At 40.1% G+C, this 14,418-nt stretch overlaps 1 protein-coding gene across 3 annotated transcripts in view; it reads left to right on the forward strand.

Annotated features, from left to right (window-relative positions):
* The window catches only part of N4BP2L2 (NEDD4 binding protein 2-like 2), a 102,014-nt gene that overhangs the window by 78,068 nt on the left and 9,528 nt on the right, over positions 1–14,418 (forward strand). For all 3 annotated transcript variants that reach the window (XM_011946904.1, XM_011946906.1, XM_011946905.1), the window contains exon 7: positions 12,312–14,050. In XM_011946904.1, the coding sequence (XP_011802294.1) occupies positions 12,312–14,050 (1,739 nt within the window). The remainder of the gene's footprint in view (positions 1–12,311; positions 14,051–14,418) is intronic.

Consider the following 14,418-nt stretch of genomic DNA (forward strand, 5'->3'; position numbering starts at 1 on the left):
TTTATACTTTCATGTATTTTCATGATGGTAGATAATGTCCTTTCACTTCCATGTATAGGACTTCTTTTAACGTTTCTTGTAGGGCCAGTCTAGTGTTGATGAATTGCTTCAGTTTTTGCTTTTCTGAGAAAGACTTTATTTATCCTTAATTTTTGAAGGATAACTTTGCTGGGTATAATATTCTTGGGTGATAATTTTGTTTTTCTTTCAGCACTTTGAATTTATCATCCATTTTCTCCTGACCTGTAGGGTTTCTGCTGATAAATCCACTATTAGTCTGATAGGAGTTCCCTTATATGTGACTAGATGCTTTCTTCTTGTCATTTTCAGAATTCTCTGACTTTTGACAGTTTGCCTATAGTATGCCATGGAGAGCTTTTTTTTTAAAAAAAACTTTTTTTTTTTTTGAGACAGAGTCTTGCTCTGTCGCCCTAACTGGAGTGCAGTGGCTGGATCTCAGCTCACTGCAAGCTCCGCCTTTCAGGTTCAACACCATTCTCCTGCCTCAGCCTCCCGAGTAGCTGGGACTATAGGCACCCGCCACCTCGCCCGGCTAGTTTTTTGATTTTTAGTAGAGGCGGGGGTTTACCATGTTAGCCAGGAGGGTCTCGATCTCCCGACCTTGTGATCCGCCCATCTCGGCCTCCCAAAGTGCTGGGATTACAGGCTTGAGCCACCGCACCCGGCCAGAGAGCTTTTTGAGTTACATCTATTTGGGTTTCCCTGAGCTTCCTGTATCTAGATGTCTAAATCTCTTGCTAGACTTGAGAAATCTTCAGGTACTATTTCATTAAGTATGTTTTCTATTCCTTTACTCTTCTCTTTACCTTCTAGAACTCTCCAAATTTGTGTATTTAGTAATATCATGATGTCCCGTATGCCAAGTAGGTTTCGTTCATTCTTTTTATGTATGTATTTATGTATTTATTTATTTAGTTGTTGGTTTGATTTGTTGTTGTTGTTGTTTCTGAGATGGAATCTCGCTCTGTTCCCCAGGCTGCAGTGCAGTGGTGTGATCTCAGCTCGCTGCAACCTCCACCTCCCAGGCTCAAGCAATTTCTGTGCCTCAGCCTCCCAAGTAGCTGGGACTACAGGCACAAGCCACCATGCTGGGCTAAGTTTTTGTATTTTTAGTAGAGATAGGATTTCACCATGCTTTGGGCAGGCTGGTCTTGAACTCCTGAGCTCAAGTGATCTGCTCACCTTAGCCTCCCAAGGTGCTGGGATTGTGGGCATGAGCCACCACGCCCAGCCTATATATTTATTTTTTTTATCTTTGTCTGACTGGGTTGTTTAAAAAGACTTGTCTTTAAGTTCTGAGATTCTTTCTTCTGATAGCTCTAGTTTATTGTGGAAGTTCTCAAATGAATTTTTTGTTTCAGTCATTGAATTCTTCAGTTCCAGGATTTCTCTTTGGTTCTTTTTTTATTATATCTATCTCTGGTGAATTTCTCATTCATATCTTGAATTGTTTTTCTGATTTATTTGTATTATTTATCTATGTTCTCTTGTATCTCACTGAGTTACTTTGATTATCATTATTTTGAGTTCTTTTTCTGGAATTCCATAAAATTATTTTCCACTGGAATCTATTGCTGAAGAATTATTATGTTCCTTTCGAGTAGTCATATTTCCTTGTGTTTTCCTGTTTATTTTTTCCTTATGTTGATATCTGCATATCTGGTATAACAGTCACATCCAATTTTTTTTTGGATAGGCTTTTATAGGGGAAGACTTCTTCCTAAGGATGTATCTATGGTGTTGGTTGGGTAGGACACTTTAGCTGTTATTCTGGGTGCATGGAGTCATGCAGTTTCTGTATGATTTCTTCAACTGTAAATAGCATCTGTGGTATTTGTGGTTTTCTCAGTGGCTTAGGCTGAGTTTGTTAGTGGAAATTGTGATGAGGTTTACTGTGGAAGGGGTTGCCAGTCCTCAGTCCTCAAGCTCAACTGGTGGCACTGGCAGGTTGAGTATGCCTCTCCTTGGGCCTCTGGGTGGCATAGATGAGCACCAGTGTTAGTGGGTCCCACTATGCTGATTCTTCAGCCTCTAGGCACTTGCTCAAGTACCAGGAGTAGCAGCAGTGAACCAGGTAGGGGGGCAGGTTCTTGGTCTCCCGGGCACTGTGCTTGTTTGGGTGATGGCAGTTATGGTGATGGGACAACCATCAGGCTCTGACTGCATGTGTTTGTGTTAGCATTGGCTGTGACAAGCTGGGTGGGCCAGTCCCCAGACGTCCAGATGGCACATTTGAGTGGCTGCTGGCTGTGCTGGTAGTGGCAGACAGGGTAAGCCTGTCCTCGGGTTCTGAAGAGGAGTGCAGAGATCCCTCCAGTGGTGGATAGGGTGGGGCAATCCTCAGGCCCCAGGGTAGTGGGCTTGGGCACTGAGTGGGAGGCAGTGTTAGGCTGAGCAGACCTGTCTTCAGTAGTTTCAGTAGTATGCTGAGGCACCACCTGTAGTGTGCAGGGCAGGGTGAGCCCCAGGCCCGGGTGGAGTGCTTAGGTGGTTGCAAAAGTGTTTGAGAGTGCAGGGGTTTGGGACAGCTGAGGGACCTGTCCTCAAGGCATGTGCAAGTGTGCTTTGACTTTGCTGCTGAAGAGGGTGTGGTTACTGCCTGAAGTGCGTGCTTCAGCCCCTACAGCAGCAGTGGCAGCTGCAGTGGGCAGCGGCAGAGTCTGTTCTCAGGGCTTGTGCACATCAGCCCTGCTGCTAGGAGAATGGGGTCGCTGTCTGTGGTGGCTGCCTCAGGTAGGCAGTCTCAGGTTCTAGAAAGCACACACTTTAGTTCCCTTTATCCTGGGGGCAGCCTCCCCAGTGTGATACACTGCACATTCCCCAGGGTGCAGCACACTGTATGTGCTAGAGTGCTGAGTTCCCTGCTAGTCCCCTGGGTTTAGCCAGCATTGTACTGCTACAGCCCTCTGGATGGATGTGGGAGGATATCTCTAGTGATGTGAGCAGCATGCAGTCTGGCATGGACTAGGCTCTCAAAATAGTGCCATGCTGCTGCTGCTTAGGAGTCGTAGGGCGGTGGGACCTGGTGTGAGCTTCCTCTCTGGAGCAATGCTATCATGTCATCTCCAGGCAGCTCCCTGCAGTAGTCTCAGGGCTTACAAGGGTCAAGGGGTTTTCTCCTGGCCCAGGTTACAAGAGTTTGTGGTCATTGACCTTTTCTCTGTACTGGGAAGCTTCTCTGGGCTCCCAGCTGATCCCAACTAAGCTGGTAGCCTTGCCTTCTGATCCCTCTGTGTCTTAGGTGTATTTCACGCTTCTCTTTTAAATGCTCTATTCAGAGTATGATTATCTACTTGTTATTTTGAGTCTTCTTTATGGAGGAGGTGAGTGCTGGATGCCTCTAGCCAGCTGTCTCGAAGCCCCTCCTTCTAACTTCCATCTATTTATTGATATTCATTATTTGGTGAGACATTGTTCTTATTTGTTTTTACTTCTTTATCCATTGTTTCTTTTAGCATATTTAAAACAGTTAACATAAAGTCTTTGTCTAATAAGTCCAGTGTCTAGGCTTTGCCAATGATTGTTCCTATTAATTTCTTTTTTTCCTGTGTATAGGCCACAGTTACTTCTTTGTATGTCTCATAGGTTTTGTGAAAATTAGACATTTTAAATAATATAATGTGGGAAATCTATAATCATATTTCACCCCTCCCCAAGGTTTGTTTCTGCTCCTTGTTGTAACTGTTGTTTGTTTAGTGACTTTTCTGTACTAATTTTGTAAAATCTATATTCTACTGAAGTCTTTGTTCCATTAGTTTAGTAGTCAGCTAGTGATTAAACATACGTTTCCTTAAACATCTGGAACAACAACATCATCATCATCCACAAAAATATTCCATCTTTGTGTATGTGTTGGGACACCTTCTACACTAAGGCTGTTTATAATTCTGCCCTTGTCTTCATTTCCTGCTTGTGTAGAGTCTGGGTGTCAGCCAGAAGCGACAGTTTTTTTAGGTCTTTTCTGAGCATGCAGCCTGACTTGGGTAAGTGCATGGCCTTCTAGATTCCCAGGAATATGTGGGGGCTTTTCAAAGTCCTTATTCCCTAAAATGCCTCACTTCTCATCTTTTCTTCTCAAGCTTTTTGGATTATCTGTTGTTTACCCCGAGTGGCAGTTATGCCTTACCCCAACTGACAGTGGCTAATTCATTTGCCTTTAAATGTATTCAATAAATGCCCCCTACCCTGGGTAGTTGTGTTTGTCCTAGGAAAGTTTTGAGTTAGTTAAAATAGGCGCAGGCACTTTGAGCTCGGAGTCACCAGCAAGGTCAAAACAACCACAATTCTCTGAGAAGAAGGTCCTTTCTGCCACCCTTGGTAATAAACACTGGTGCTGGGAAAGTAGGTTGTTGTCTTCAGAGCCAGTATTAATCTGCAGAGCAGTAGATGGGGCCAGAGTAAGTTAAAAACACTACAAAGAGCTGGGCACAGTGGCATATGCCTATAGTCCCAGCTGCTTCGAAGGCTAAGGTGGGAAGATAACTTGAGGCCAGGAGTTTGAGGCCGTAGTGTGCTATGCTCAATTCTGTGAATAGCCAGTGCACTCCAGCCTAGGAAACAGCCATACCCTCTTTCATAAAAACTTTAAAAACTAACAAATATTTCTTACTGAGACTCAGCTTTTTTTTTTTTTCTCTTTATTAAACATTTTGCCCGGTTGCTGTAAACCCTTGATCTGTCTTCACAGTTCTGATAAAGTTGATTCTGACAGTTCTTTCCTGTTTAGTCACTTCTGTTGTGAAGGGATGAGCTTTTGGAGTTTGTTACTCCACCATTTTTGCTGACATCACTCATTAGTTGACTTTTTTTTTTTTTTTTTAAGACAGAGTCTCCCTCTGTCACTCAGGCTACAGTGCAGTGGCCAGATCTGGGCTTACTGCAACCTCTGCCTCCTCAGCTTAAGCAATTCTGCCTCAGCCTCCCAAGTAGCTGGGACTACAGGCGCCTGCCACCATGCTAGGCTAATTTTTTGTATTTTAGTAGAGACAGGGTTTCTCCATGTTGGTCAGGCTGGTCTCGAACTCCCAACCTCAGGTGATCCACCTGGCTTGGCTTCCCAAAGTGCTGGGATTACAGATGTGAGCCATTGCACCCTACCAAGAATAATAATTTTTTTCTTCCTTTACAGTCTTTGTATCTCTTCATTATTTTTCTTTTCTATTTTGTCTGATATATCTTTCATGAATACAGAGGGCCTATACAATGTTGAATGGAACTGGTGATAATAGGCTTTCTTGTCTTGTTTCTGATTTAAAGAAATGTTTTTAGTATTTCTCATATTAGAAATTATGTTTGTGATAGGATCATAGTACTCATTGTTAATTAAGGAAGTTCTCATCTATTCCTGGTTTACTAAGAGTTATGTGTGTTATTTTTAAATAGTAATGGATTTTGAGTGTTTTAAGTACACAGATAGAAAATAAATAAAACAATTTCTACCACTATTAAAGAGCTTTTAGATGTGTTTTCTCCTTTAACCTGCTGATGTGGTTAATTATATTAATGGATAGTCTAGTATAAATGAGTCTTGCAATCTTGAGATAAACCAGTTAAATCATAATGTATTATCTGTTTTATACATTACTGGAGGTAGTTTGGTGATATTTTATTTAGGGTTTTTGTATTTAACTGAGACTAGCCTGGAAGTTCTCATTTTTGTGTAACTTCCTGGCTCTATCAATCTATGTTAGCATTTTGAAAAAAAGCTGGAGGTATTCTTTCTTTTTCTTTTCTCTGGAAAATTGTGCATCTAATTGCAATGATCAATTCCTTGAATATTTGGTAGAACTTTTCTGAAAAGTCACCTGAACTTGGAATTCCCTTGCTGGGGGGAAAAACTTAACCTTTATTGTTTTACCATTCTAGGACTACCCAAGCTTTCTGTTTCTTTTTAGTCAATTTTAATAACTTGTGTTTTTGGCTGTGTGTGCTGGGCCTGTAATCCTAGCACTTTGGGAGGCCAACGCAGGAGGATTGCTTGAGCCTAGGAGTTCAAGACCAGCCTGAGGAACATAGTGAGACCCTGTCTCTTAAAAAAAAAAATAGCTGGGCAGCTGGGCATGGTGGCACATACCTGTGGTCCCAGCTACATGGGAAGCTGAGGTGAGGGGGATCGCTTGAGCTTGGGAGCTCAAGGTTGCAGTGAGCCATGATCACACCACTGCACTCCAGCCTGGGCAACAGAGTGAGACCCTGTCTCAAAAATAAATTAAATAACTTGTATTTTCTAGCTAAATATATAAATAAATGTATAAACTACATTTCATTTAAATTTTCAAATTTGTTGTTATAAAGTTATTCACATAATTAATCTTTTATCTTTTAAAATTTCTCTGGATCTGTAATTGTGCCTTCTTTTCTATTTCTAATGCTCATTTCCTTTTTTTTCTTCCTTAATCTCACCAGGAGGTTGTGTTTTTTATTATTTCCTTTCTTCTACTTAAAAGAATATGTATGTGTATATATATTGTTTTCTTTTTTAAAAAATGGACAGAATCTTGCTGTGTTGCCCAGGCTGGTCTTAAAACTCCTGACCTCAAGCAATCCTCCCACCTCAGGTTTCCAAATTGCTGGGATTACAGGCGTGCACCACCATGGCTAGCCTCTTCTACTTTTTTGAAGTTTATTCTGCTCTTCTTTTCTGTAACTTCTTCAGTTGTGTGGTTGACTCATTAATTTTGTTTCTTTCCTTTTTAATGTGAATGTTCATGCAAATATCCCTTTAAGTATCACTTTTTAGGCCAGGTGCAGTGGCTCACACCTGTATTCCCAGCACTTTGGGAGGCTGAGGCAGGCAGATCATTTGAGTCCAGGAGTTTGAGACCAGCCTGGACAACATGGAGAACACGTCAGAAACAAAGAAAGAGCAAGAGAGAGAGAAGCAGGGGTGGGTGGGAGGGAGGGAAGGAAGGAAAAGAAGGGAAAAAAGGGAAGGAAAGGAAGGAAAGAAAAAGAGCCAGGCATGGTGGCGCTCCTGTAGTCCCAGCTACTCTGGAGTCTGAGACAGGAGAATCACTTGAACCCTGGAGGTAGAGGCTACAGTGAGCTGTGATCATATCACTGCACTCCAGCCTGGGTAACAGAGCAAGATTCTGTCTTAAAAAACAAACAAACAAAAAAATCACTTTTTATATATATGTTTTACTGTTATTCAGTTCTAAGTATTTCCATTATAATTTTTCTACCTATAAATTTTTCCATGTTTATAATTTTTTCCAAAAAAATTATTGTTACTAATTTCAAGGTTAACTATATTATGGTCCATACATTAGTAATTCTTTGAAATCTGTGGGGGTCTAGCTTTATGACCTAGTTAATTTCTATAGATATTATATGTGAGCGTGAAAAGAATGTGTTTTTACCAATTGTTGGATGTAGTGTTCCATGTTAGTGCGCTCAATCATTATTATGCTAGTTAAACTTCTGTGTCTTTATTTTGTCTCCTTGTTCTATCAATTACTGAGAAAGGTGTTTTAATCTCTGAGAAAGATGGTGGATTTATCAGTTTGTCTATATATGCCACTTAGTTTAAAAAATTTTTTTCTACTTCCAATCATTTGCAATTATATTAAGTAAATTACATTTTTGGAGAATTTTCCAGTTCTTCTAACTCAACTGTTTGTTTTAAGTAAAGCATAAGTATCACATAGCCACATTCTACTCTTGATTTGCACCATAGGAGTCTCAGTGAAATTTATGAGATTGCTTTTGTTGTTGTTAATACATAATAAAAATAACAGCTGCCATTTATGAAGTACCCACTATGTGTCAAGCATTATGATAGGTGCTTTATTTATAATTAAAGCCCTCTTCTCTCACATGATTGGGACAGATAGCTGGTTAGTTCATTGAAAAAATTGTTTAAAGAATCATTATGAAATGATACATGCTTTAAACATTTTATTTGAACTTAAATGTTTTTATGTGTATTTATTCAGCAATTATTATGTATAATTTTGTTCAGTGCAGTTTAACTTTTTTCATGCATAAACCACAACAGTAGTGTGTAGTCAGGAATTTCTAGTTTCTGTTTATATAAATTGGAAGTAGAACCCAAAGAAATTTTCAAAGCAATATGAGTGCATAATCATAGGTCTTTATTATTTTTAACCAAATTTTGTAGTTATCCTGCCTATTTAACAGTTGTTTAGCACTTCATGTTTAGTGAGACAAACTATATAATTGTAGTAAAAATTATTATTGGCAGAAACAGACTTGGGAATAAACCCATCTGACTCTTTATAAATATACAGTTCTAAATAGTGACAGCAAAAGCAGTCAGTTACACTGGAGAGCAGCCATCTAGCTGGGAGCATTTAGTGTGAGTTGTTAATATCTGTCCTTATTGTACAGAGGCAATGGGGAGAATCAATTGATCTGCTCTATCAGTTGAGTAGAGGTTATTTAAGAGTATCTATATTAGTAGTCCTTACAACAACTTTGCAAGGACGGGTATTTTCCTCATTTTAGAAAGACATGATTTGCTCAAGATCCCACTGCTAGCTGAGGCTTGGACTTGGCTATTACTGAACCAGGACCAGGACCTGGCCTCAGTTATTTCAACTGGTCATTCTACAAAGCCATGAGACCTTTTATAATCTGCATGTGATTTAATCTCAGATTTACTTCATTTATTGCCCATTGTCATAAATTAGTATCTAGGATTCTGCATTGGGAAATGTTTTTTTCTGGCCCCCTTAATTATTTTTTTTTCATGAGGGTTATTACTTACCATGCTTTCCAACCTCCCTTCCTGCTTTCTTCAGCTTTATCTGGATGCTCTCTCACCTTTGTCATCCGGTCACAGTTCACTTGGTCAGGTTAGCTTATATCTGAACAAACACTTTCTAATTCTTGAGAGGTACACTCCATCACTACCTAGCAGCTTGGATTCTAAGCTATCATCTAGAAAGCAAAATCTTACTCATCATAGATGTGTTACCATTTGTTCATTTCTTAGTTTCTTCGTTCTTTTCAAAGCTACATCCTGTGCCTCTAACTCTTTTGATTTCCTCTCCATGACTAACTTTTATGTAGTGATTTTTTTTCTTCTAATGGTGCCATTCATTCCTAAATGAATCAGCACCAGTGAGATCACATTTAATGATCCTTGACACAGCTTTGATGAGATTCTCACACTTTCTAGATAGATGTTTCTAAAGAAAATGCATCTACTGATTAGCCATATTCAGGCAGAAGTTATCACCACCACCATCACTACCAAGTCTCTTATTTCCCAGGGGATTCACAAGGCACTGTTATTGGTTTGTGTTTCCTTTCCAGAAAGCCATGTCCACTGTTTCTGAAATAAGGACGGTAGCTATATAGAGCTCCAGTGGTGCAGAACTGGTACGTGTCTCTGGCACTTCATTGTAGAGTCAGTCTGAGGATTTTCATACCTCTTGGCATTCTGTTGTATTTTCAGTTGGAATTCTAATCCTTAGAGATTCCTTTGATTAACTCTTAGCAAACTGCCTTAATAAACTGCCTGATCTCCCAGACTCCAATAGTTTACTTTTTAAACCACTTTATTCTTTCATGGTCCAGTGTTTACTTCTCTGCAGGCATAGTGGGTTGTTAGCATTAGCAGGTCCTTCCCTAGAAAGCAGACTCAGGAGAAAAAAATAACAAAAAAAGACATTAGCAGGGTCCCTATTATCCTGTTCCTAAACAGCTGATTGTAATGTGCTTAGAAAACAAAGGAACTCGTGGGGAGTATGAGAGAAGCCCTCTTCTTTTTCACTTTCTGACCTCTTTGTTAAGGACAGATTAGCCTACTCTGAGCTGGACTTTGAGGGAACTGATTTACCAACCCTCTCTCCAAACCCATATCTCGCAGACTTTTATGTTGCAGTAAGTAACCACTTCATCCCTCTAATTAGGCCAATCTCCTTGTACTCATACTTGATTCTTATCTTTTTCCTCATACCCTATGGTTTTTTTTTTTTTTTCAAATCTTGCTTATTTTTCCTTCAAAACAGTATCCAGAATGTGATCCCTTCTCACTGCCTCCACCCCATGAGTGAACTAACTCCAGGGGGAGGCACATGTGCCCATCTGTTGATCTCAGTTGTGGGCCATCTAGCCTGTCTTTCCCATTGCTCATATGGAGCCTTGACCTGAGGGCAGATTAGGGAGAGAGGCTCCTTCATGGCCAGTTCCACCTGATTCCAATGAAAGTCCTAGCTGCAGTCCAAGGTACAATGTCAGTTATGAAATTCATCCTGCAGACTAGTATGTCATTCTGAAAACAAACCCCTGTCTTTACTCAAATATGAACCATTCTGTTTCAGGGCAAGGAGAAAAGAAAACATATAGAGTTTGTTGTTGCATTATTCATTTGATTACATGGTAATATACTAAGGATGTAAGGGACTCACTGCAGCACTGGTGATTCTATGGAGCTTAATGCATTTAATGTGTGGTCACTGTCCCTCAGAAGAGCTCTCTACTGTATAAAGAAAGAGAGCTCGAATATAGGGAAATGCAGTTACTGAAATATGGCTCATCACCAAAATGTTTACAGTTCCGTATACCATCAGAAAGACTAAGGTCTACAATTGTACTTGGAAAACTGGCTTTAAAAAAAAGATGTTACATTTATGTATTGGGACTGTTTAATTGCTTTACATGTACCAACTCATCTAATCTTCAAAACTATATCAAGTAAGGGCAAAGGCTAGACTTAACCCCATTTTACAAAGACAACTGATATACAGAGAAGCTGAAGAATGTGCTCAGGGTCACATGGCTAGTGGCAGGTTCAGACCTAGTTTGATTTGCTCTAAAGTCTACCCTCTTTAACCATTATGCAACACTGCCTCTTGATTTTTTTTTTTTTTTTTTTTTTTTTTTGAGACGGAGTCTCGCTCTGTCGCCCAGGCTGGAGTGCAGTGGCCGGATCTCAGCTCACTGCAAGTTCCGCCTCCCAGGTTCACGCCATTCTCCTGCCTCAGCCTCCCGAGTAGCTGGGACTACAGGCGCCCACCACCTCGCCCGGCTAGTTTTTTTGTATTTTTTTAGTAGAGACGGGGTTTCACCATGTTAGCCAGGATGGTCTCAATCTCTGACCTCGTGATCCGCCCGTCTCGGCCTCCCAAAGTGCTGGGATTACAGGCTTGAACCACCGCGCCCGGCCGCCTCTTGATTTAAAGAGAAAATTGTACAAAACATTTCCCTCTCTCTTTTTCTTTCTCCTCTGATTTTCAAACGCTCACATGTGCATAAACAGAAGATACTCAGCTGGCAAGGGTTGAGTCCTTTTCATGACAGCAGTTCTTGGGCCTTGACTCCTATTATCACTAACTTAATAGGATCTTGAGACTTTTCTCCTGTTGCCTCTCCTTTCTCTGGATCAAATCAAACAAGAAACAACAAGAGGAAGTGAGAGGAGATACTGGAGGCTGGTCTCAAACTCCTGACCTCAGGTGATCACCCACCTCAGCTTCCCAAAGTCCTGGATTACAGGCGTGAGCCACCGTGCCTAGCCTCTAGATATGTTTAGATACACAAATACTTACTAATGTTTTATAATTGCCTATAGTATGCAGTGTAGTAACATGCTGTACAGTTTTTCAGCCTAGGAGCAATAGGCTATATTATATAGCCTAGGTACTCATCACGTAGATTTGTATAAGTACACTGTGATGTTCACACAGTGATAAAATTGCCTAATGATGCATTTCTCAGAAAAATCCCTGTTAATACATGCTTAATACATGCTTATATTTTCCTTTAAGGAAAATATTAGGTTTTTTTAAAGTTATTTATGAAATGATTGTATGCATATTTGCTTTAACTTTCTCAAACTCATTTTTAATGTATAGGATTAAAGTATCTCTTTTTTAAAAGTGATTTTAAATATAATATAAAGTATGGCCAGTGTGGTAGCACTTGTCTGTAATCCCAGCACTTTGGGAGGCTGAGGCGGGCGGATCAGCTGAGGTCAGGAGCCTGGCCAATATGGTGAAACCCCGTCTCTACTAAAAAATTAACCGAGCGTGTTGGTGGGCACCCGTAATGCCAGCTACTTGCGAGGATGAGGCAGGAGAATCACTTGAACCTGGGAGGCGGAGGTTGCAGTGAGCCAAGATCGCACCACTGCACTCCAGCCTGGGCGATAAAACGAGACTCCGTCTCAAAAAACAAACAAACAAACAAAAAGTACATGCACACTTGAGATTCTCTTGTACTAAAGGGTTTTAAATCTGCACATGAAGAGTATGATGTTATAGTTTGCTTGTTATACATGTAATTAAGTCATACATTTTCTTAATTCTTTGATATTTCAGAGGAAGAGTTTTGAAGAAAACTGGGCATAGGCTCAGCAAAACCAAACAGAAGAGAAACAGAAAAAGAAACAAAAAGCAGAACAGTCAGAATAAAATCATGGAGGAAAACTCATTAGAATTCTTCAGTGATCTTACACCGGGAGATCAGGACCCATCTCAGAGTGAAGAGGAAGACATTGGAAAGACCAGAAGAGAATCAGAATATCCTTTCATTGGTGGTCTACAAAATGAAGTCAGAGATTTTGTGACTGGGTATAAAGAAAAAAGATGGAAAAATGAAGATCCTAAAGACAGTTTCCAAAACGTTATGTCTATAGTTGAATTAGACAACACACCAAAGAATTACCTCTCTAAGGAAGGTGATAACTTGTTTGTAAGTTTGTCACTGATGCCAGATGAAACCTCTGTTACTAGTCCAATAGTGACTCAAAACCTTTCCTGTGTAATAACTGATGACTGCTCTGGTGTGAAGGTAGAAAAGCATATTAGAGAGAGGCATACCATAGCGTTAGACACCCAGGACCTTGCTGCGGAAACTTCATGCTCATTTATGAAGAAGAGAGAAATAGTAGATAAAAGTCTCCCACGTGAACCCGTTCTGTGCCATCAACGTGGAATCAGAATGTCAGATAAAGTTTTAAGAGAGGAACACGTGTATGCAACTAAAATCAGTCACTGGGCTTTTTTCACAACCAGTTTATCTGATGAAGATTTACAGCTGGGCTCTGACAGACAGCCCTATTTTGGTAGCTGGCCTGCAGGACCTTACAAGTTTATATGTGAACAGAGACCAAAGAAAGATAGAGCACATAAGTTGGCTGGTCCTGACAGCAGGGGGCAATGGATTCAATTGATTTTCACTTCGGTGGCAGCATCAGGACCAGGAAGCAGTCCAGAAATATTGACAGACAAACTACTGATAGGAAATGAAGATTTTTCACCTCCACCTGAAACTATAGATTCATTCATAGAAACAAACCTCTTCAGAAGCTGCTTACCTCAACTGGATATACCAAAGAATGCTTTAGAATCAACAAAAAATAAGAAAAGGAGGAAGAAAAGGATTTTCAATTTGGTACCAAATTTTTACTTATTAGGACAGAGTCATATCAGTGTAAAAGAAAGGGAGAAATGTGACCTGTTAACAAAAAACCATGGACTAAAAATTACTTTGGGAGAAGAAAAAGATAGAATTTCAGAAAGGAATAGTGAAGAGGAGAGTAAGCAAAAACTTATGACCTTTGATCATCATCCATTGTGGTTTTACCTTGATATTATCAAAGCTCCCCCTTTAAATATTGGTGGACAGTGTTATTCTCATTGCCTGTCATTTAACAGACTAAGGTGCTCTGCGTCTTTATACAAAAATTATATTCCTTCTTTTGTGCTGCATAATATATCTAGTGTTTGGAAGGCATCTTTTACAAACAAGAAACTGTTTTTGACTTTAGAATCTCAGACAAGAGTAGGTAATAAACTAAATGATGCAGGGTTTATTTCCCCAGAAATTTTACACAGTCATCCTGACACTTCGTGCTCTTTGGGAGTCACTTCTGATTTTCACTTTTTAAATGAAAGGTTTGATGGAAAGCTGAAAAGATGGGAAGAACCTAAACAATTACCAGCTGAGGACAGCCAAGACTTAACAAGCACTAACTGTGGTTCCCTTGGGCTACCATTATCACAAGGGTTTGCCTTGCAACTAGTAAAGCTTTTTGGATCTCCAGGCGTTCCAATGGGTAAGTTGTTTTCTTTTGCTAGAAGTAAAAGATCCAGTTTAACATATGTAAGTAATTTTAGAGTGTTTCTACCTGGTAGTTAGTGATCTCATGCAGCTTATTAATCTCGTGATGCTTTTCAGCAGTGAGTGAAGACCCGCAGCCAACGGTGCTTGATCTTCAAAGTCCCCACCCTTTGCTGTCGGTAGTCTTCATGTCTCCTTCAATGTCTTTGAGAACGTAGAATACTTGGGCTCCCAATTTCAATAGATACTGGGAAGAATAGGCAAAAAGGGATTATGTAATCAGTAGAGATAGGCTGCTTTATTAATTTATTTATTTATGAGATGGAGTATCACTCTGTCACCCAGGCTGGAATGCGGTGGTGC

The sequence above is a fragment of the Colobus angolensis genome, unplaced genomic scaffold (assembly GCF_000951035.1).
Source record: "Colobus angolensis palliatus isolate OR3802 unplaced genomic scaffold, Cang.pa_1.0 Scaffold255, whole genome shotgun sequence".
In the NCBI taxonomy this organism is placed as follows: Eukaryota; Metazoa; Chordata; class Mammalia; order Primates; family Cercopithecidae; genus Colobus; species Colobus angolensis.